General features: G+C 54.4%; 7 protein-coding genes across 7 annotated transcripts; 2 read left to right on the top strand and 5 right to left on the bottom strand.

The window, feature by feature from the left end:
* Positions 1-122: 122 nt before the first annotated feature.
* On the top strand, positions 123-2,296 carry AFUA_3G14720 (MFS-type transporter sphD; the record flags this gene model as incomplete). Its single annotated transcript, XM_749060.2, has 2 exons — positions 123-782; positions 845-2,296. The coding sequence occupies exons 1-2, from the start codon at positions 495-497 to the stop codon at positions 2,294-2,296; spliced, it is 1,740 nt and encodes a 579-aa protein (XP_754153.1). The 5' UTR covers positions 123-494.
* A 74-nt stretch (positions 2,297-2,370) lies between these two features.
* Positions 2,371-3,462, bottom strand: AFUA_3G14710 (monooxygenase sphC; the record flags this gene model as incomplete). The annotated part of the gene is made up of 1 exon (XM_749061.1): positions 2,371-3,462. The coding sequence occupies one exon, from the start codon at positions 3,460-3,462 to the stop codon at positions 2,371-2,373; it is 1,092 nt and encodes a 363-aa protein (XP_754154.1).
* Positions 3,463-3,891: 429 nt separating this feature from the next.
* AFUA_3G14700 (reducing polyketide synthase sphB) lies at positions 3,892-11,773 on the bottom strand (the record flags this gene model as incomplete). The annotated part of the gene is made up of 4 exons (XM_749062.2): positions 3,892-5,856; positions 5,929-6,222; positions 6,279-11,019; positions 11,082-11,773. 4 exons carry the CDS (start codon positions 11,771-11,773, stop codon positions 4,039-4,041), a joined length of 7,545 nt encoding a protein of 2,514 aa, XP_754155.1. The 3' UTR covers positions 3,892-4,038.
* Positions 11,774-11,912: 139 nt separating this feature from the next.
* Positions 11,913-13,628, top strand: AFUA_3G14690 (aminoacyl transferase sphA; the record flags this gene model as incomplete). Its single annotated transcript, XM_749063.2, has 3 exons — positions 11,913-12,936; positions 13,004-13,146; positions 13,203-13,628. Exons 1-3 carry the CDS (start codon positions 12,093-12,095, stop codon positions 13,626-13,628), a joined length of 1,413 nt encoding a protein of 470 aa, XP_754156.1. The 5' UTR covers positions 11,913-12,092.
* Positions 13,629-13,785: 157 nt separating this feature from the next.
* plb3 (lysophospholipase family protein) lies at positions 13,786-15,778 on the bottom strand (the record flags this gene model as incomplete). The annotated part of the gene is made up of 1 exon (XM_749064.2): positions 13,786-15,778. One exon carries the CDS (start codon positions 15,776-15,778, stop codon positions 13,886-13,888), a length of 1,893 nt encoding a protein of 630 aa, XP_754157.1. The 3' UTR covers positions 13,786-13,885.
* Positions 15,779-16,189: 411 nt separating this feature from the next.
* AFUA_3G14670 (putative MFS transporter) lies at positions 16,190-17,790 on the bottom strand (the record flags this gene model as incomplete). Its single annotated transcript, XM_749065.1, has 5 exons — positions 16,190-16,514; positions 16,565-17,181; positions 17,312-17,425; positions 17,469-17,645; positions 17,692-17,790. 5 exons carry the CDS (start codon positions 17,788-17,790, stop codon positions 16,190-16,192), a joined length of 1,332 nt encoding a protein of 443 aa, XP_754158.1.
* Positions 17,791-18,855: 1,065 nt separating this feature from the next.
* On the bottom strand, positions 18,856-19,321 carry AFUA_3G14665 (uncharacterized protein; the record flags this gene model as incomplete). Its single annotated transcript, XM_749066.1, has 2 exons — positions 18,856-18,938; positions 19,006-19,321. 2 exons carry the CDS (start codon positions 19,319-19,321, stop codon positions 18,856-18,858), a joined length of 399 nt encoding a protein of 132 aa, XP_754159.1.
* Positions 19,322-23,025: the final 3,704 nt, after the last annotated feature.

Here is a 23,025-nt window from a genome sequence, read left to right as displayed (position 1 = left end):
GCTTTCATGATAGCGCCGCCCAGGCTTGTCTGCTCCACCACCCGGGCCGATCCTGCGGGACCGGAACCCGCGCGGACCGGGGCCGCTTAGGCTCTGTCATCCTCCAAGCTCAGCTCAGTTGACTCAGTCCACCCTGGGAGCTGCCTCTTGGGCCATCCCCTGCTGCCATCCAGTATCCCTCCCATCCATCTGTCATTTGGCATTTTGCTCCTTCATCCTCGGGGCACGTGACGGTCTGGATTCTGCTGAGTAATATCGACCAGCGATCGGGAAGAATATGTGATCGTGGAAAGGGGTCTCTTGGCTCTTCAAATACAGAGTCTGCATCACCACTCCGATAGACACAGAGACACTCTTCCATTACTTGATCTCCACACACTGTGGTGGATGCATCCCGTCGGTAACTGAAAACCGATAGCTATTTGTGTGAGTGTGTCTCTGATTGAGCTGAGCCCTAAGCCGACTTGGCCTGAGAGTTAAACTACGTGCCAAGCATGGGGCAGGCCGAGTTTAACGCCAGAACGGACGCCAGCGCCGAGATATCCGCATTCGCAGTTCGAGCAGAACCAGACTCGGAGCCCGTATCGGAAAAACAAGGAACGGCAGAGACAGACGCAGAGACAGGGGCAGGCGGGACGGAAGTTCCTGCAGAGAGGAATGGCGAGGATGATGTGGAGCGGACACCAAAGAAATCGTTGTCGTTTAAACTCGCGTTTATAGGCCTCGCTGCCAGCATGTTTGTGTTCCAGGTGGATGCAACGGCCCTCGGTATCGCCCTTCCAGTGAGCAATACCACGTTTTCTCATCGGGAGCTCAATTGCCCCAGGACTGACCTCGCCGGTAGACCATCGCTGCGGATCTCAAGGGCGAGAGTTTGGAGTCCTTCTGGGCGAACTTGTCCTACACCCTCTGTGGCCTCGTCATGCAACCGGTGTGGGCCAGTATCTCCACCGCGTTCGGTCGGAAACCGCCTCTCTACGTATCCATGGCGTTGTTCTTCATCGGATCCATCGTCTTTGCCGTGGCCCAGAATATGAACACGATTATCGTCGGCCGCGTCCTTCAAGGCTTCGGAGGTGGAGGAATTGACGTGCTGGCGGAGGTCATTCTGGCAGACATGACGACGCTGGAAGAGCGCTCGAAATATCTGGGCTTGATGGCCATCCCCATGGCGATTGGCAATATCATGGGGCCCTCCGTGGGTGCATTGTTCGCGACGTATGCGAGCTGGAGATGGATTGGATGGGTGAACTTGCCGTTGCTCGGGATCGGTACGCCCTTGGTGTTCTTCTTCCTCAAGCTCCGACCAGTCCCCCTCGATGCATCGCTGGCCAAGAATCTGAACCGCCTCGATTGGATTGGCATGGTGTTGGTCGTGGTCGGGATCACGATCTTTGTGTTGCCTCTCAGTTGGGCGGGCTCGTTGTTTCCATGGGGTGCCTGGCAGACTCTCGTCCCCCTGTTCCTCGGGGTTGCGGTCCTGGTCATTTTTGCTTTCTACGAAGCGAGGCCCGACGCGCCTATTGTTCCTCATCGACTCTTCCACTCGAAGACGGGAAACATGACGTTAGTCGGAGGCTTCCTCCATGGCGCGGTCCTGGTCTCGCTCTTGCAGTACCTCCCCTTAATCTACCAAGCCGTACAACTCGAAACTGCCATTTTATCGGCCGTCTCCCTGCTGCCCACCGTGATCATTAGCGTGGTGGTCGCAGCGATCTCCATGATGTTGGTTCCGTGGTTTGGTGGATATGTGTGGATTCTAAGGCTGGCATGGGTCATCCTCACGCTGGGAACCGGTTTGCTGGCCCTGTTCGACGTCGGATCGTCGTCATCCATGCGGCTCGGACTTCCCATCCTCTGGGGCGCGGGGGTTGCCTTGCTGCGTCTCAACCTTCTTCCCATGCAAGCCAGCGTCAAGAATGTCGACGACACCGGCCTGGCGATCGGACAATTTCTCACAATCCGCATGTTTGGCGGTCTCGTCGGCCTCACAATCTCTGCAACCATTTTCAACTCTGTCTTCTCGACTTCCATCTCCGCCACTGCAGTCCACCTGACCGGTCCTCTGGCCCCTCTCAAGGACGTCGCCAATGCGGTTGCCTTTATTGACAAGCTACGGTCAATCGACGTTCCGGTCGAAACGCGCGATCAGGTTCTGAGGGTCTATCTCAAGTGCTTCCAGACCATCTTTTACACGATGACGGGGCTTAGTGGGCTGGGGCTGGTGACTTCGCTGTTTGTGGATGAGATTGATCTGAAGTCGCAGGGTTTGGGGAACCAGCGCTTCGAGGAATAGTCGGACAAGCAAGGATGGAGAAAACAGTTGCACACTAGCAATTAGAACACATCATTCAGGAGCTTTCTGTACCACTACATCTTATCATAATCAATTGTATCCCATTGCTTGGGCTGGTTCAGAACATGCTGCAAATCCTCCATCGCCCCCTGCAGATCGTCCAAGCCGAGATGCAATGCCAATTCAATATAGTCCTTCGTCCACAAGCCGGGCGAACCCCGAGGGTACTGCGACCGAAACCCCACGAATCGCTGCGCGCGCTTCGACAGCTTCTTCACCGTTTCCAGCTTGATGATGAACGGATGTGCTTCCGCCGGCGTCAGGAAACTGGGGATGACGGTCAGCTGGATACATTTCCGTTCCGTCTCCGTTTTGTTCTCGCCCATGGCATGGATGACCTTGCCCCCGATCAGCAGACAGTCACCCGTCTTCATCTCGGCGGGGATCGTCTGCGCCATGTTCCCGCGCTGGTGAAAGGGCCATTTGTTGCTCCCGGGGATGATGCGCGTGGCGCCATTGTCGTCCGTGAAGTCCGAAAAGGCAAAGAGGAAGTTGATCTGTGGCTCTGTGCCTTCCGGCCCCAGCAGGGCGTATGGGGGATAGGAGGTCAGGTCGCGGTGCAAGACCTGCGCGGGCTGCGGGCCGGACGCGTTGAGCGTGGTCGCCGCCGAGAGCCAGTAGTCGCCGTTGTGCCCGTCTTCGCCGAAGCAGCGCTGGCAGATGGCGTGGATGAAGTCGTTCTCGAGGATGCGCTCTCGGAACGTCGCGCTGTGGTTGATGAGGTCGCCGGCGCGCTTGGTTTTGGCGCCGTGGAAGGCGGCCAGGTCTTCATGGGGCACCCGCGAGCCCCGTTGCACTGAGTCGATGCGAGACTCGAGCTCGGTGGTGATCTGGTGTGCCTCCGCGGGGGTGAGGATGTTTTTCAGGATGACCCCGCCGCTCTCTTTCCAGTGCTTGAACACTTCGTCCAGCGGCGTGTCGGCTGTCACTTCAGCAAGCTTGAGTCCAATGGGCACGGCGACCTGCGGGACATCGGTTGGGATGCGCCACATTTGGAGTACTGCAGGAAGGTTCCGAACGATGTATTGATGGTAGAGATGTTGGGAGTGGTGAGATGACTGATCTGCTAGTCGCTTGCATATGAGTTTATGAATAGGAGGTCGCATACTTCATATGGGCTTCTTCGTTTCATGACCTCGGTCGTCAGACTCGGATCCCGTCTACTGATACCTCCGGGCTCTCGGATTCCGATCGCCCGGTTGATGCAGGCAGCATTTGTGACATGCTCGGTTCGTCTATCATGTCAATGTCGTACGATTCAATCCAGCCCTAGCTTACATAGAGAGTGAATGACCGGAGCTACCGGAGGGGAGACATCTGGCCTCAAGACGGACCTTTGGCTATCCAACAACTGCGGACAAAGGACTATGAGAAACTTTGGGTCAACGCTTGTAGAACCATGATCGTTACGAGTGAATGCCGTCGAGGCCTTAAGTTTGCACCCCTGTAAGCGGACGAGCCACGATTCACTGTTCATGTACGCAGAAGATTACAATGAAAGGCTCTGAGAGTAGAGAGATACTTGGCATTCTCACATGAATGTACGGTCTGAGCAAGATACAAAGAATGTAGAAAACATGAATAGATGCAAGGACCTTCAACCAGAGGGATGACGCTGTATTGCAGCCAGTCGTAGAACGACACAGTATCCTCTTTCCGTAGCAATCCGCATGAAAGTTGGATCAGCCCTCGTTGTTGTCGGTCGTGATTCTATAGACCTCATTTGCCGCATACTGGCCGAGAATGTCCAGAGAGCCAATGCTCATCATCTCCAGCATGGGAAGATCAAACGAGAAGACCTGTTTGATCCAAGCGCGCAGTTCGAGAGCCACCAGCGAGTCGAGGCCGAGATCAAGCAGTGGCCAGCTTGTATTCGGCTCCTCATGAGGCTTAAGCAGCAGGTCGAAGAGTCGCTTCCCGATCTCGACCGCAAAGAGCTTGGCTGCTTCTGGCGACTTCAGAATGGAAGGGTCTGCTTTGGCACTGCTCAAGTAGGTCTTCAGGACATCCGTCGAGGCGGCGGTGGCGGCCGCCACCGTAGAATTGTTGTGATAGGAGGCCATGCGGCGGTCTTTCTTCCAGATCACGTAGTTGCTGGGGTCGTGCAATGGAATGAGCAAGGCCAGGCCGACGAGGAAAGTATTCTTGTGCACGAAATAAGACGTAGCCTTTGAATCGGCTGCCAGAGCTTCGTCGGCGATTGCCTGACGGGCTTGGTTGTGGACCAACATGGAGATGGCCATGGCGTCAATGACCTCCTGCTCCAGGACAGGCTTGAAACCGCTCCTGGACATCTTCCCCATCATGCCTTGGTGCTCCGAAATCCATCCCACATCCTCGACCGCTCCCATATCAACCACCGAGGCGGGCAAACCCAGACCGTTCCGGTACTGGGCGAACGCGTCGAGGAAGCTGTTCCCACTGGCATAGTTGGCTTGGCCGGCTTGTCCAACGATGCCCGATACCGAGCTGAACATCACGAAGAAATCCAGATTGATACCCGCGGCCACAGAGGCATCGTGCAGGTTCCAGGTTCCCTGCACTTTGGGTGCCGTCGACGCCGTCCACTCGGCGAAGCTCATGCGAGTGAAGTTCTCGTTGGCGACCACCATGGACATCTGTACAATCCCCTTGAGGGGATACGTTGCCGCGGCAATGGCTCTCTGAACATCCGCGAGCTTCGTGGTATCCCCGCTCACAAGCCTGACAGCGCAACCCATGCTCTGGAGCTCGGTGACGAAGTCGTCATCTTTGGGCGTGCGGCCAGCGCTGCGGGACAGGTAGACGAGCTCGCGGGCGCCGTGATCGACCATCCAGGTGGATACGGCACGACCGATCCCTCCAAGGCCACCGACCATGAGGTATGAGGCGGACCCGTTGAAGGCAATCGTCAGGGCTCTCTTGGTGGTTTCCAAGCCCAGCTGGGGTCCCCCGTCGGCTGGCTTGAACGAGACGCCCACGCGGCCGATGTGCTGTCCCTTCTCCATGAATCGGAATGCATCTTGGGTTTGAGTGGCAGGGAAGATTGTCATCGGCAGCGGGGTGATGTATCCTTTGTCGTAGAAGTCCAAGATCGAGAAGATCAAAGCTCTAGCGACATGGATTCTCTTCCAGAGCCCGTCGATGTCGACACAGCAATAGTTCCGGTTCGCCAGGAACGGCCTCATGTCGAGTTTGCCGTCTCCAATCAGGTCGCGTTTGCCGATCTCGAGTAAAGTTCCAAACTCTGCAACGCAGCTCCATGTGGCGTGCAAGAGCTCGCCAGAGAGGGAGTTGAGGATGAAGTCCATGCCACGGCCTTTCGTTTCTCGCATGACACCATCCACAAACGACCGGTCGCGAGAGTGGAAGATCTTGTGTCGCGGGATGTGGTAGTTCTCCATCAAGTACTTGACCTTTTCTTCGCTGCCAACTGTGACATACACATCGGCCTCCAGCATCTGGGCAACCTGAATCGCCGCCAGGCCCACTCCCCCACACGCGCTGTGTATGAGGACGGACTATGGAGGGACCATGGATCAGTAAATGCACTGCCACCTTATGCAATAACATCGGGTCTTCTTGCCACTTACCTGGCCTTTTGTGACGCGTCCAACGTTGACCATGGAGTGAATCGCGGTGAAATACGGTATAAGCATCGTTCCAGCTTGATCGAAGGTGAGGCTGTCGGGAATCTGCACGCAGACAGCAGCCAACGTGGTTGTATATGTGGAAAAGGCGTCTTTCCTGCAGAAGCAAACCACCCGATCACCTACCTGGAGGTCGTCGGGGCTGACATCTGCGCCCACGCGTGTGACGATGCCTGCAGCTTCGATTCCGAAGAGACGCACCGGCAGTTCGACAATGCCCAGTGCGACCAGGATATCCTAGACGGCTCGGTCAGTAACATGACACTTACTCGGGGTAAATAGCTGTGGCTTACTCGAAAGTTCAACCCGGCACAGTACACCTCGACCTCCACTTCGTCCTTCTCGAGGTCCTTTCGTTCATGCCGCGCATAGTGTAGACTGTTGACCCGTCCCGGTGTGCGGACATTCAGCGTGGCCATCTCGTTTTTTGAGTCCTCCGAGACCAAGAGCTCATCGGCCAGGATGAAAGGGTGGAAGCGGGCGACTTGCACTTGGCCATTGACAATAGCCCATTCAAAGTCCGGGTTGAGTTCCTCGTCACCTTGGCGAGTCTGAAACTTGGCAAACAAGCGAAGGAGTCCGCGAATGGACGCCGAGCTGTCAAAACTGTCGATCTGACAGGTGCCCAAATCTGCCAGCTGCTCCGTACGGATCGTTCGGGCGAGGCCGAGAACTTGCCCATATCGGGGATCACGGCATCCTATGTCGATGAGATGGGTTGTCCAGAGCATCCCGGCATTGCGGTCCTGGAGACCGAGAAGGAAGGACTTGAACAACAGGAAGCGTGCTTCATCGATCCCGTGGAAAAAGGGCTGTTCGATGTCCAGGAGCGACATGACATCTTGGCCTGCCGGTGGGTCATCCTCTAATCTGCATCTGGTCACCTCGTAGCCCTCCTTTTCGAGCTCGCTCACGATGTGTGTGACAGCGGGTCCTTCTTCCTCCACCAGCACCGTGACCTTCTTCATGGGCGCCTCACGGGCCTGCCTCACGACCATGGTGGTCGTAACTTGATGAGGCTCTTCTGAATCCAGAGCCACGGCCTCGATGTCGCCAAATCCTGCAGCTGCAAGCGTCGTCTGCCACTCTTCCTGGCTCAGGTAGGGTGTCTCGATGGGCTCATCGGCAGGGCCCGCCCACCACGTCGGAAGCACACCGAGTACATACCGGATCCATCTGGATGATGGGCAAAGCTCTTGCAGAAGCAACCTTCCATCGGAACTTAGGAGTTTCCTGAGGTTGGCCAAGCTTTCCTCGGTATTTTTGCACTCACGAAGAGCGTTGACAGCTATAATGAGGTCGTACCCGACGTCCTCGAATCCTTGTTCAAACGGATCCTGGGAGATGTCCAAACTGGCGAATTGCATGTTTGGGAATATCTTCTCTTGGGTCGTCGCCACAACATAGCCGGGGGCAGTCAATGTGTACTTGGCGCAGAGGATCTCCCCATCAGGTCGTGTCAATTCGGCGAGAATGTCTCGGTGCAACGACACGCCGTTTCCAGTTCCAATCTCCAGAATCCGGAGGTTGGGCTTGGAGTGGCTCAGCAATTGAATAAATTCCCTTCGGTCGACCTGTCCAAGGAACTCGTGGACGTGCGTTAGGGTCTCTCCGGGGAGGATACTGTCTAGGCTTTCGCCGGACAAGAGGGATTCCATGTTGACGCAGACTTGATGAATGGCATTGGCGACTGGGGCTGCCGGTGTGTCTGCCAGCTGACTCAATATACTGTCGATTCGATCCGAGATTGCCTCGTGATCGAGACCTGTCCATGTCGACGGCAATCTGAAGGCAATCGCGCCGGATTGAGACCCGACCCAAGCCATATATTGCTGTAGATGGGGTGGAATTGGATTGCTGGCTTCTGAAAAGTGCCATTGGGACAAGAGCAAGCAGATGTCCCCGAGCTCCTCCAGGAGCCGCAGATGGTCTGTTCGGTTCGCCGGTGAGCGGAACAGCTCATGCACATCGAGGAAGTCAATGTCGGGTCTCCATTCACATCTGGATGCGGCATGTGTGTCCGAAATGTCTGCTGCACCGGCACCGTCCGCAAGTGACATCCGGATCCCTACAGCGTCAACGACGGTGGTCCCCCCGGATGTACAACGGCCGTCTCCAACAACTGAAAAGTTACTCGACAGCTGAGCGGAGACACTGGTGACCATATCGGACGCGCACCTATGGACGGTGAATTTGTCGATGCTGGTCGGTAGCCAGGTCTTGGTTTTGCGTGCGTAGCCCTTGACGGCTGCAGCGCCCAGAATCTGCAGGGTTGCATCGAGCACGGTAGGGTGAATGTGGTAGTTGGCTTCATCTCCCTGCCTTCCATTGACAACTTTGCCCACTGCCCGCTGCTCGGACGTGGAGGTCGTCATGGTCTCGAGGGTCTGGAAAGATCCTCCCAAATTGAGACCACCTTTGCCCATTTTCTCATACCATTTTCTCACATTGAGCGTCCGGGGCAGGCCGGCAGGATCCTGGGTCTGCTCCGGCGCCGATGACTGAGCGCAAACCTCGCCTGTGCAGTGCTTTGTCCAGTTGCGCCCGTTGTAGGCTGAAACAGTGAACTCCCACCATGCGCTATTGAGGAAGTTTGTCAGACGGTGCGGCCGGAACGTGGCCATCATCTCCGTCGGCTTTCCTTCGCTGAGCACCAGCGCCGTGCTGACAATGATGTTGCGAACGCTGAAGCCCTCCTCGACATTGGTCAATTGTCTGATGGCCTCGCCTGCCAGGGCAATGTAGCCACAGAACGGGAAGACGATGTGCTCGCCAACCTTGTGGTCACGCATCCACGGCGTGTTGGTGACGTGGAACATGTTGCGCCAGGCAGGCTCACCGTCACTGCTCTCGGCCACCCGAGCACCAAGGAGATCATGGTATGGGAATCTGCGGTTGCGCCACTCCTTGCTGAGACGAGATTCGTACCAGTAGCTCCCTTCGTGATTCCACGGGTACCGGGGAAGATCCGGCAGGCAGCAACCCGTGGGAAAGAGGGCCTCCAGGTTGACATCAACATTGAGTGAGTGAAGTGCTCCAATGGCGGCGAGGAACGACGCATTGCAGTCCTGGTTGCGCGCCATGACCGACACATAGGGAGCTGACGAAGTAGCCTGAGTGAAGATCTGTCTCAACGGACCTGCGAGAGCCCCGTGGGGCCCAACCTCAAGGAACACAGCATTTTTTCCCACGTCGTGTTTCAAAATGGCCGTGACAGCCTCGCGGAACCGGACAGGCGATTCCAGATTCTCCTGCCAATATTTGGACCAGGTACTGTGGTCCGGGCCGAGGACCTGCCCGGTCACACTGGAGAAGAAGAGCGCCGATGGTTCTCTCCCGACCACTTCCTCGTTGATCAAGGACTGGTAATCCTCGCCGATCTCTTTCATATGGTACGAGTGGTAGGCTTTGTCAACCTGGAGCAGTCTAGCCAGCATCTGCGGCTGTGCCTCCTTGATAGCAGCAACCACCGACTTGACGGCGTCGACGTCGCCCGAGATTGTAACGCTCCTGGGTGAGTTGTCACAGGCAATCGTGACGTTCGGGACAAGGTACTTTTCGGTTTCCGCCCAGCTCATTCCAATAGCCGCCATCGTTCCGACTCTCTTCTGCCGGCTCGTCACTGCTCCACGGTGATGGGCAGCGGTGATGGCCTCTCCCGCGCTGAGAGCCCCGGCGGCGTATGCTGCAGCAATCTCACCACTGGAGTGGCCCACGACTGCGTCTGGGTGAATTCCCGCAGACGCGAGCGTGTCGACCAGTGCAATCTGAACAGCAGTGCAAAGTGGTTGAGAGAACTCGGCCAAGGACAGACGGCTCTTCTTGGCTGGTTTCTTGAGCTCCTCTTCGATCGAGTACTGCGGCTTCTCCCCAGCAATGGTCTGCAGGTGTTGATCCAGCAATCGGATGCTGGACCGGAACACGTCGTTCGACCGCAGCAGGTCCCGTCCCATCTGGGGCCATTGTGCGCCCTGACCGGTGAAGACCATCACGACGCTCGGGGGCTTCGCAGCCTTGGAGTTGGCAGGCTGTGAAACGCTTTCCAGCACACCATTACGGAAGATGGCAAAAGCTCGGTGCGGCAAATGCTCCCTTCTCCGTGCCAGCGTGTAGGCTAGATCACTGACTTTATCCGGATTTTGTTCCACCCATGCCTTGTAGCCGTCGATCATCCTCGTGATCGACTTTGACGAGTTGGCCGTGAACAACAGCAGTTGCGGCGTCTCCGGTGTTTCGTGAACCGCAACGGGGACGTTATACGTAGCGGCAGATTCGAGAATGACATGCGCGTTTGCGCCACCAATCCCAAAGGAATTCACACTGACCCGTTCAAGTCTGTCCTTCGGCCATGGAAGTGGATCGGTAGGGACCGTCAGCTTACCCTCCGCGAACGGAATGTTTGGGTTTGGGCTGGTGAATTTGATATTCGGCGGGATGACGCGATGCTCGAGTGCTTTCACCATCTTCAGCAGTGATACAAGGCCGGAGGCAGCTTCGGTATGTCCGAGATTGGGCTTGACCGATCCAATGTAGACGCCTTTGTCTCCAAACACCCGGGCCACAGCGGCTGCCTCGATGGGGTCCCCAGTCGGTGTACCTGTCCCATGGCATTCAACCATGGCGGTCTCCGCGTAGTCAGTAATCCCTCCAAGCTCGTACGCTCTTCTCATCAGAGCCTCTTGTGCGTCCGTGCTAGGCTGCGACAGTGTGGGGGTCTTTCCGTCCGCGTTGTGGGATGTGGCTCGCACGACAGCACGGATTGGGTTGCCATCCCTTAGGGCATCCGCCAACGGCTTGATGAAAATCGCTGTCACTGCCTCTCCACGCGCATACCCATTGGCGTCAGCCGAGAAGGCCTTGCACGAGCCGTCACTAGAGAGAACCCCCTGTTCCTGCATCGCCATGGACATTCCAGGTGCGAGAATCAGATTGACGCCGCCCACCAGAGCCGATCCACAGTCGCCTCGACTAATCGCAGCACACGCCTCGTTCAGCGCCACCAGGGCGGAGGAACAAGCGGTGCGAATCGTCATGCTATGGGAAGGGTCAGCACAGCGCTGGTATCTGGAACAACTTTTGCCAACAGACGATCATACCTTGGCCCTTGCAGGTCAAACTCGTACGAGAGCCGATTCGCCACGACAAAGTCTCCTGAACCGGAAATGCGATGTATACCCCATGGCTGGGTCTCCTTCCCAAACATCTCCAGCCAGTCTTCTCCAAAGTTGCCTATATACGTGCCGATAGTCTTGCCTCTCCAGTGTGTCACGCCGGCATCTTCAAAGGCCTCGCGTGCGACTTCCAGCATCAGCCGTTGCTGGGGGTCGGCCCGCTCGACCTCGGTCCGCGTCATGGAGAAGAACGACGTATCCAACGCTCCGACGTCGACGCTCTCGTCGAGGAAATATCCATACTCGGTCGAGACCGTCCCTGGTTTCTTCGTATCCGAGTAGTATGAGTCGATGTCATAGCGCGAGTGCGGCACGCGGCATCGAGCGTCTTTCTTTGCGAGCAGGAAATCCCAAAGCTCGTCGGGCGTCGTCAAACCGCCAGGGAGACGACATGCCATACCACAGATGGCGATGGGCACTTGAGCACCGCGAAGGACCCCATGGGCCAAAGTGCCATTCGTGCCGTTAGCGTACACACCGTTAGGGGTAGCCCCATTGGTCGTATTCGAGCCCATTGTTACCCCGTGGCCATTGGTGCCGGTACTTTCGTCCATCGTCATTGATGTGAATTCAACGTAAAAGGTGCTTGCCTCGCAGTCTGTCACCTGGCGGATCATCTCTGCATTTTGATTTTAAAATGGCCTTTAGCATGATTGTTGTCGACAACGTTGCATGCATTTCCCATGTGCTGGGTTCCGCCACGGCCATGCCTCCCCCCGTCTGCTCGCAGGCCGGAACCCGTGTCGGCGACGACCTGCAGCACCTCGGCCGCTTACGCCGATAGGAGATGGGATGATGCTTAAATGGGGTTATGAATGAACTGGGGCATCTTGACTCGCTGTATTCTTGACCTTCCTTTCCTTTCCCTTTCGGGTGACACAAGGCTGAGCCGCTGCACCACTGTCGAAAGACTCTACTTTCCACAACCTCACCACCATGGCAGCTAACGGCAAGGTCGTCTCGGAGATGATCGCCTGGATCAAAAGCCAGAAATTGATCGCTCCCCGGATGAAAGATGCCCCCACGTTCTATCGAAATCTCGAAGAGGCTCTGGATGTTCGCCGGTCGACGCAGTCTCTGATGACCCGAGGACAAAGCACATGGAAGACAGGAGACGCGATAGACTTCTGCTCCAATGATCTTCTCTCTCTCGGACTCACGGGGGAACTGCGGCGGGAGTTCCTGGCCGAGCTGGCAAGACATCCCGATTTCTCGCTGCATTCCGGGGGTTCGCGCGTGATGGGCGGCAACTACGACTATATCGAGGCGGTTGAGCAGGAGATTGCCGACTTCCTCGGGGCCGAGACGGCGCTCATGTTCAACTCGGGCTCCAACGGAAACATTGCCATCTACACGGCGATCCCCCGGCCCGGAGACGCCATCGTGTACGACGAGCTGGTGCACTTCAGCACGCACACGGGCATGGCCGCCTCGCTGGCCACGACCAAGGTCGCCTTCCGGCACAATGACCTGGACGCCTTTCGAGAGGCCATGTCCTCCACCATGGACTCCCATCCCATGCTCCAGGACGGGTCACGCTCGATCCTCGTGTCGGTCGAGTCGGTGTACAGCATGGATGGCGACGTGTGCCCTCTGGTGGAGATGCTCGAGATTGCGCGGGAGATCTGTCCCAAGGGGAACTTCGCCTTCATTGCGGACGAAGCCCATGCCACTGGAGTCGTGGGCCCTAGAGGCGTCGGTCTCGTCAAGCTGCTGGGCCTGGAAAATGAGGTCGCAATTCGCCTGAATACCTGCGGCAAGGCCTTGGCCTGTACTGGATGTAAGAACCAATCGCCCCGGCAGTAACGTCCTTGGCGCAAGCGAGATCACTGACGCAATTTCTGAAGCGGTGGTGCTTGGGAACGCGACGGTCCGAAACATGTTGTTGAACTATGCTGGTTCCCTGGTGAATACCACGGCCCCATCTTTCCCGTCGGTTGCAGTCATCCGCGCAGCCTATAACCTGATGAGAACGGGGGCCACGCAGAAGGTATGCAGCGATGGGGTGAAATCATTCAGAAGACTCTCCGTAATGACAAAAACTAGGCCCAGGACAACATCCAACATCTCGTCAAATACTTCTTCGAATCCATCACCTCCAGCAACATCTGGGACAAAGCCACCGATCTGGGCATCTTGTCGATTCCCGTGGCCGAGGACTATGAGTCGCTGGACTTTGTGACGCACATTGTGCCCATCTGGACCCGGCAAAAGTACAACTGGTGGCTCTTTTTCCACCTGCAACTGGCGAAAATCGCCGTGGTCCCTATTGACTATCCCCAGGTTCCCAAGGGCAAATCGCGCGTCCGGGTCATGATCCATGCTGGGAATACGGAGGAACAGGTGGATTATCTGGTGGCCACGCTTTGCGACTTTGCGAACGAGATGATTGATATCGAGGAGGGTGGCGAGAAGGGCAAGATCCCCAAAGCCGCGCAGGAGATTTACGCGTTGATGGCGGCGCATGCATGAAGCGGAACGTGTTTGGCATATACCGTAGAAGAGGGCTCCCTTAGACAGGTTGCCGTAGGACGGTAGGATATTTTGGCTTATCCTCCTACGAGATGCCTATAGTATCCAAGTGAAGCCTTTCCACACGTTGTATCAGACCTACAGTGGTGGTAATTTTCCCAGGAAAAGTTTCTCATTAGGAAACAACAAGAACCTATGTTCAATATCTAATTGTACGCGGTATCCAACCTCAATCAAACAAAGTCTACTGCCATCTGCTATGCTGTCATTCCCATTGCCACCCCAACAGCAAGGATGCCCACCAGCCAGGTCACCCCCTGCGTGTACGCCGCATTGGTCGACGTACTCCCCAGCAGCAGGGTCGGCTCGTACGTCCGAGGCGTCTTGCTGTCCACCGTCCCATTCCAGCAATACTCCTTGAAGCAACTGTTACACACCGCCGGCATGGACGTGTTGGTCCGGTACATCGACCGCTGCAGAATGGCGCACCCCACACAGCTCGGCCAGGACTTGTCGACCGTTGCATTCCCCCGCGTCACCACGTTATACCCATTTGTGATGATCTCGTCGCGCTCGGAATCCGAGTACGCCAGCTGGAAGGTGGAGGTATTGCTGTGCGTGCTGTACGGCGCGTTTGGCAGGTATACCACCAAGGGCGCCGGCGCGGACAGGTTCGCCGGATCGCAGCCGAAGAAGGTGGGCCGGGTGTTCAGGCCGAGGTTGACAAAGGTGTTCACGTCTGGCACGGCGGGGAAGACGGTGCCGTTGCCGATTCCCGAGCTGTTCAGGCTTCGCTCGTAGGTGGCGACGAGGGCGGAGCCATTCGGCCAGCTGTAGGGCCCGTCGGCCGACGAGTCGACGGCGAAGATCACGTCGACGTGGCGGACGGGCTGGATGAGCGGGTGCAGCGGGATGTTCTGGCCGTCCTCGCCGCCGTCGACGACATCCAGCTCGCGGCTGCGCGAGTAGGCCGCGGTGGAGTTGCGGTACCCGTAGAACGGGTTCGGGCCGTAGACGGCGATGTCATCCCCGTCCCGGCCGATGGCCGTGAGGATCTTGGAAAAGACGTCCTTGGCCAGGTCGGGGAGATCGGTCTTGTTCAGCCGCAGAATGAACTGGTTGAAGAGCGAGGAGGAGGTGCCCATGACGAAGCCGGCGTTGTCGAACCCGCGCACGCAGGGTTCGCCGCGGGGGAGCTGGCCGTTGTCGAAGCGCGAGCCGAGGTACTCCAGCGGCGCGAAGCCGAAGATGGACGGGTCGAACGAGCCAAACTCCCACGGATTGAACTCGTAGACGGTTGAGTTGCTGCCGATCAGCAGCTCGCCCGGGTTGCGGCCGTCGGCCACCAGGATGGGGAGCGGCATCTCTCCACGCCGGAAGGGGTCGGTCAACGCGATCGACGACCAGGTGTAGCTCAGTCCTCCGTTCCCCGTGCGATCATTGATGAACTGGTAGGACAGCGCGCGGCCCCAGTAGTCCGTCAGCGAGGTGTTGAAGCCCGCGTCGCTCTTCCCGTCGACCGCTTTGAGCAAATCCTTCCAGTAGTCGGCGGTGGATAGGAACTGCAGGTGTTTGGCCTTGGGCCCTTCCAGGATAGACGTGGAAAACTGCCAGACGTTCCCATGATCCCCGGATTGGAGGTCCGCAATGGTCGTGAAGTTGTTCAGATACACGGACCCCACGAGCCATCCGCCGCCGCTCAGTCCGGATACATATGTCGCGGACTGCAGTAGACCACCGAGATGTCCCGACTGCGTCGAGCCTTGGGTCCGGCTGTCAAAGGCTTTGATAGCTCCAGCTCCATTGGTCAGAGCACGATATCCACCCCCCGAAACGGCGATCGCGATATTAGGCAGGTTGGATGCGTTACTGGACACGCGGTCGATGTAGCCCGCTGCGTCGAAGCCGAGGTTGAGTCGCCCGAGCAGGTCTGTCATGGGCTGGACGGTGTTTTTGCGACGAATCTCCAGCCAGGACGTTTCATTCGGGGAAAGAGACCCGGCACCTCGAATGCTGGGTCGTGTCGCGGGACAAGACACTTTGGCGGGAGTATAGCCATCGGGAGCGTTGGGGAGGGCTCGGAGAGACAGGTCGAGAGGAGTGGCCGTAGCTACGGCGACAGCCGTTAGAAGGGAGAGAAGGGCCTTCATATCGGTGCCGTTGGATGTCTTCCAGAAGTGGCTTGCCAAATGTGCCGATAGCTCAGACGGACGTAGTAGATATACGCTGGTTCTTGGGCTCAGGACATACTTCCGGAACAGCCGTGAACCCTCATCGACCCATCGCAGAATGGACCCTTTCTCCACGAATCGGAGGCATGCAGTCGACAATCCGTGGATCTTCCAGAATAACTGCCAATCATTCAGGGCTCAGTGCCCGCGGGACTGTGGGCCGTCTGCAGGGCTGAATCCAAAGTATTCGCTCGTCGGAGCTGAACACTAGGCAATCACATTCTCCATCTGGCCCTTGGGGTAACTAATGCACAATGTCTAGGCAGCACAATTCAGGGGTCTTCAGCCACATGTGTCTCGCGCTCATTCGGTTCTAGTAGGAACAAACGGTTACAGAATGTATCGGAAGCCTGGATTGTCCACTTCATGGTCCCTCTCCTGCTCCTCCAGCCTCTTGTTCATCCGCACATGCACCATCCGAATCACCGACGCCAGCAATGCCACCAGCACCGCAACCACCGCCGTCGCACTGCCCCCGGGGACATATCTTGGGCCAGACGACGACGGCCACATATAACTGCCATAAATGGTCGCCGTGTTCCCGATCATATTGGCCGTCGCAATCGCCGCCGAGCGCTTGACCAGCGGCCGGGGGAAGGAATTGGCTACCCAGGCGATGATGATTTGGTAGGCTGACACAGCGCCCATGGGCATCCTACTGGCGTCAGTATCTCTCTCAGTGGATCAGACGGAGAAGCCGCATACAGAAACATGGCGAAAAACCTGGCACCGATGTTGGTCGTGGCCGTGCAGATGATACAGCCCACGGCACTCACGCTCATCAACCCGACGATGTGCCAGCTGCGGTCGTTCGTCCGGCCCGAAGTCCAGGTCACCAGCAGCGAAACAAGGAACGTGGCGACCCACACAGGCGCCGTGATCAGCAGGGTCTCGATGCTCCCGTAGCCCAGTGTCTTGACGATCGTCGGGAAGAAGTATTGAAACGTCTGCGACAGGAGAGAACAATGCTGGAGCAGGATAAAGAGATAGATTCGTCGGTCCCGGAACACCATCACCAGCGCGTCTTTGATGCGGACGGCGTTTGTATCATCGGCCTCGCCGGCATCGTTGATGAGACGCCACTGAGCATAGGCCTGTTCGGTCTCGTCCAGCCAGGACGTGGTCGCCGGGTAGTTGGGCAGCGAGATGGCCGAGAAGAGCGAGATGCCGACGGTGATGCTGCCCTCGATGATGAACAGCCATCGCCAGCCCGCGATCCCGTGTGCCCCGTCCAGATTCCCCAGCACACCCGCGCCTATGAGGCCGCCAAACGCGTTCGCCAGGGAGCTGCCGGCGTAAAACCAGGCAATTCGATGGCTCAGCTACTTTGATTAGTACCACTTTTTTCTTGGACGCAGAGACTGCGGTCATACCTCCTGCCTGGTATACCAACTCGACCTACAACATTAGCACGTGCAATCTACGCTTTCTAGGCTTCAGGTGTATACGCACATCAACATGATCGCCCCCGGGAAGAAAGGCGCCTCCACAAACCCCAGGAAGAATCTCGCCAGAACCAAGCCGGTGAACGAGGTCGTTCCCGCCTGAGCTGCGGATATTATGCCCCTGGCTGGTCAGACCGATTCGACAAAACCATGAGGGAACATACCAGATCGCCATTGCGCCACCCAGCAGCCACGACGGCTTCACGCGCGTCAGCAGCAGATTGGACGGGAGCTGCATGAGCAGGTATCCGACGAACAGAATGCTCGTCGCCAGGTTGAAGTCGGTCCCTGTCATCCCCAAGTCCTTTTCCAATGTCCCAAGTCGCGCTTGTGAGAGATTGCTTCAAAGAGGTCAGCTTGATCTTATGCTGAGACACAGAAGCATACTTTCGATCCAGGAAGTTCAGCAGGTACATCACCACCAAGAAGGGTAGGAGATGCAGATCGACCTTTCGGAGTAATCGTCGGGTCATCTGCTGGTGCCATTCAGGGCCCTTGGAGGCGTAGGCCTCGTACAGGGCGTCCGAAGCATTCTCCAACTTCGTCGGCGAAAGTTCCACATGTTCAGTTGGTGATTTCGACATCTTGGCTGTCGCGTTGACTCCTGATAGCTGTAGCAATCCCTGCCTTAAAGGCAGGACTTCTTAAGAGTATGACGGCTCGGAACATGTCCGAGATCAACATACAGCGTAAGGACCACAAAAGCCGAACAATGCGGGGATGTGGGACCGGGGTAATGCAGTCCGAGCATCTTTTTCTCTTGTCGAGTGATTGTCAGTTCTTGAGTAAACTTGAAATGCGAGATCGTCCTGGCAATCTAGCTCTTTCTAGCGGTAAGGCTGGCCTCGTCTCGGATTTCGTCCCGTTTCTCACGGCCAGAATATCGCTTAGCTGTACGGGGTATGGCAATCTCGGAGGAAACATGCTAGGTACTGGCACCTAATTCATCATGAGCTGATTTCCCATATGGTGACTGACGCCGGTATTGCAGTCATTATCAGCCCGAGAGCCCCAGCGCAAGGCAACCACCCCAAGACAAGAGGTAAAAACTTCACGTCGCATCGGGGTCCATTACGGCGACTGATTCAGAAATTGGAGTTCGATAAAACCCTGAAATCATCAATTTTCCCAACGCGAGATTGACCCAAAACCCTCCCCTCAAGGAGCCTGGCACGCCAAGTGCGTAGGCACCATGCCGAGAACGACTGTAGAGTACCAACCCGGAGTAGAATATCGCTCTCAGTAAGTGCATGGCACTGGTTTGGTGCAGGCGAATGGTCTGAGGAGTCGGACAATGCGCCTTGCCTGTAGATGAGCTCGAATGCATCCAAAGCTGTTGCGACATCGAGGTAAACTACATCTCCGAAGTTATACTGCAGCTAATGTAGTCCCGATGACTCTGTGTCACTTAATAGATCATAGTGGAATAATGAAAGGATTGTGTTTCATTTAGTTTTTCTAGCTATACGAAGCAAAGTAATCCGTATCCACTCACTTCACATGGATGTTGAATACCTGTCCCCAATGAGATCAATCAATTCCCCCTAATCTTCAGACATCCACCTCCCCAAGCGGCAGCACCAGTCCATAATCAAAAACACCAATGTTTGCTCGACGAACAAACATAGCAGTCACTATATGTGCGACACAAAGCATGGGTATGACAGCGCGGGTGAGAGCAACTCGCAGCCGCATTATCACCCCTAGGAACAACATCGGCCTCGTCGTCCAAGTTCCCGGCATGAAATCTCCTCGCTTGTTCCATCGAGGCGTCCAGTTCCTCGCATAGCGCATCAGACGTAACGGCCAAGACGGCGCCGTCGTGGTCGAGCAGGTAGTAGCCCCCGTTTCGATCGTCCAGAGTCCCCGTGGGATATTGGTCTGCCATGTCGTTGAGTTGTTGGCGGGTCTCGAGGACGGGGATTCCCTCGGGGATCGGCTCGGTGTATCTGGTTGTAGCCATGGCGAGATTGCTGGCGAAGAGAAGGGACAGGATGGTAAAGACGTTGATTCTCATGACTGAGCTGAGTCAATGTGAGTTGGGAGGATGAGATGTTCGGAATGAGTGCTTAGTTTCACTGGACTGGGGGATCCACAGGTGATTCAGGAGAGGAGAGTTGGAGGGACGATGAAAATCCTGATGATGCTGCAAGTTGGACCCTCGTCTCCTGGCTTTTATAGCCAGAGAATCCCCTGATCAGGCCACCCATCTACGTCCTTTCTAATTCAAGATGACAGCCAAACTGAGTCAGAAACCAACAGAATCAGGGACAGCATCCAATCCAAGGTGTGATCATCGGTTGTGTATCTACGTGCGGCTCCCTACGGAATACTAAGCCAGGGTCAAGCCCACTCGACTTGCCAATATCCAACAAGAGATGCAGTGGCGTCTGGAGGGCCCCAGCCGGACAGGGATACGCTTGTTGCCTGAAAGATAGTTGTTGAATGCTGGCCTCGGATGTAACCTTATTATCAATCATGACTTCTGAGTCCATATAATAATATGGTTGGAGGTAGTGGCAAGTATTATATCTAAGTGCATAGTCATGATCGGAGGTGAGCTCTGACGATAGGTTCATGTTATTATATATCAGGATCTCACTAATTGATTCCGCTGTTATTATCTACACTTTTTGCCTAGTATGTCTATAGTCGTTCACAGTGTTGAGTATTCACTCAATAATCGAGACATTAGTGTGGGCTGTTCTCCACTGGCATTCTTGTATCTTTGCAGCAGTATGAAAGGGTTCAAGCATTGAAGACTGTCGATGATTGCGGGGTGGATCACCCGCTAAAGACAGCGGAAGGTAAGATGGGATAGTTGAATGAGGTCAGGAGTGTAGTTCAGATGGCCATTTCCCTGATTCTCTTAAATCGCTATTCAGTTGTGACGGAGTGCAATATCTGTAAAGATCAGCATGGAAACTATTCTAGACAGCCACCAAATGCCAGGAACAGCAGCAATAAATAGAGCTATGAGGGCAATTATCGCATGGACAGACCAAGCCAGTGCGGAAAATATGAGACAAAGACATTTGATCACATTCTTACAAATCAATTCGGCAACGATATGAGAAGAAATGAGGAGGTGACTTCTTCGACTACTATACACCAGGCATTTGATATTCACTGTAAGAACCTGCGCTGGACTGCAAAGGCTAACACTGAGGTAAAAGACCTACCATGATTAACCCCTATAGTCATCATGCTCAGCTCCTACATTTCTATCTTTAGTCTTACTGGATGCCTCTACTGGTGTGTACATTCATATAATCACTTTTAATAACAACTATAATTTAGAAATAATCCTTGAAAATTACCGATTCAACCCTCTATACATTAAATTCATACTTCAGATACAGCTTAACTATAATTCCTATATACTTTGCAATAAAATATCATCTTTCTATATGCATGCTGATAGGCCCTAAAGTGGCATCAGAGTGATAGGTAATCATGGCAAAAGATCATTGATTGGGGCCAGTTTTGCACATTCCGTCCGCCGTATTCTGGTCTTAAGCCAAGGGGCTTCCTCACAGGGGATCCTTACACCTTCAATGAGAATTTCGCCGTGATGTTTAGACAGGCCAGTCTCTACATAACTTCTCTTGCTCCACGTAATCTGCCGCTGAAGCTACACTGCCAGATAATAGGTCTGAAGCATCACCAAATACAAGCTATCATCTCCGCTAACTTTTCAGCTTCTGTAGCGTCTTTGATAAACCACAATCTATATACCTACACGTCCGGTAGATTTATTTTCAACAAATCTCAACGCCTACATGAATGTTATGTTGAATTCAATCCCTGTGCTCTCTTATAAGAAACAGCAGAAAGATTAGTCAGCAATTGCCACGGCCGTGCCACGCATATTGCTAAGCTGGCTGAAGGTGGCTTCAACCGTGTCTTTCTTATAACAATGGCTGATAGGTTTGAGGTTATTGCAAAAATACCATATCGCCTTGCGGGTCTAAGACATTATGCCACCGCTAGCGAAGCTGCAACTCTCCATTTTCTCCACTCCAAAGGCATTCCTATACCAAAGTTATATGGGCATTCATCATCAGAAGATAACCCTGTTGGTGTAGAATACATCATAATAGAGAAAGTAAGAGGAGTTAGTTTACAAAGCAGGTGGCATACCTTCAGCAAACAGGAGCTGCATAGGCTCGCGTCAACCTTTATTGAGATCAAGAAGAAATTATTCAACATTCCTTTCGGGCTATCGGGAGTATATACTTCAAAAAGGATGTCCTGCAGAACCTTTGAGCTGATTTATATGTGGCTCATGATTCAAATGAACAGGACTCTGACAGATTCTGTATTGGCCCAACGGCAGATTATATGTTTTAGTATGGGAAAAGAGCTAATATAGACATCCATCGAGACCCCTGTAAGTTTTCTGACAATACTAGAGGCTCCATGCTCTTTCTGACGGTTTTAGGGTGTGATTATAAGGAGTATTTAACGTCTATCGCACGAAAAGAAATTGAGTGGACTCGACGCTATGGGAAGCTAATCGAACTGGATTGTCCGCATAATGGTGTCTTCCCTGGAGTGAAGTCCCGGCCGATTATATCTCTCTCCTTAATAAATATCTTACACTAGCCCTCTTGCTTCTTTTAGAAGACATTAACCATCATCTCAATCAACCTACGCTTCATCATCCCGCTATGTGCATTGTTAGACACTGTCAGCTAATCTAACAGCCACGCAGATCTGAATCTAAATACTATCTTTATATCACCAGACTCTGGTGCTATATCCTGTCTGATAGACTGGTAATATACTATTATGTCGCCATGTCCGCTGGTAGTTGGTTACCCTTAAATATTCAAGAACCTAGATCTGTAGTAGCCATCTCATCTTACAGAGCTGTTACTTCTAATAAACTATATAACACTATCTTCTCAGGAAAAGCTTAGAGCTGATGAAGTTTACTAATGGCATCTCCTGTTTTATTACTACTATATCTTTAATGGCTATTATAATAAGCTTTATCTTGAAGCTTTATGTGATCCTATCTTAGCACCCCGCCAACATCTTATTAATCGGGCTGGACGACAGTGGAATGGAAATTTAATCACATTAAAAGGGGCCTTGATTAGGATGGTTGAATACTGGTCTCTCTCACCTGCCAGACACAGAGGGTCACCACTGTCCTGTGCAGTCTACAAGCAATAAACTAGATAGATAACTTCCACAACCAGGAACAAACTTAGCTTAATCTGAACAAGGTTGTAAACCAGTGGCGGGATCAACTCAGTGGTGTCTCTGAAGATGGCTGGGTAAGCATCGAGAATTATAATAAGTATATCCAGAAACTTGGTCAGCTGAAGGCTTCCCTACTCGCGAGTGCTAAAGGGGACCTGGAGGATATCTGGCTCCTGGAAAAGGGGTGGCCGTTTAGAGATTGTGAAGAATTTAATTGAAGCCACCTGTTCACACACTGCTCAATAATCCCTTATTATTAAGACCATATCAGTGGACTGATAAATAGCAATCAATGGAAATCAACCAAGGTCTGATTCTTCTCAACAAATGACTATCTAGCTGCTTTTTATGCCTTTGATTCAGGGGTCAGGTGTCACCTAATCAAATGAGCGAACTTGAATCAGGCAAGTGGTTATATAATTCAGTATATTCCCGTTTGGTGGAGTAATGACACCATACTGAGGGCTCCATGCCTAAGTAACCAATCAAAGGCCCCGATCTTATGCC

The sequence above is a fragment of the Aspergillus fumigatus genome, chromosome 3, assembly GCF_000002655.1.
Source record: "Aspergillus fumigatus Af293 chromosome 3, whole genome shotgun sequence".
Classification (NCBI taxonomy): domain Eukaryota; kingdom Fungi; phylum Ascomycota; class Eurotiomycetes; order Eurotiales; family Aspergillaceae; genus Aspergillus; species Aspergillus fumigatus.
This window is presented reverse-complemented; position numbering and strand designations above follow the sequence as displayed.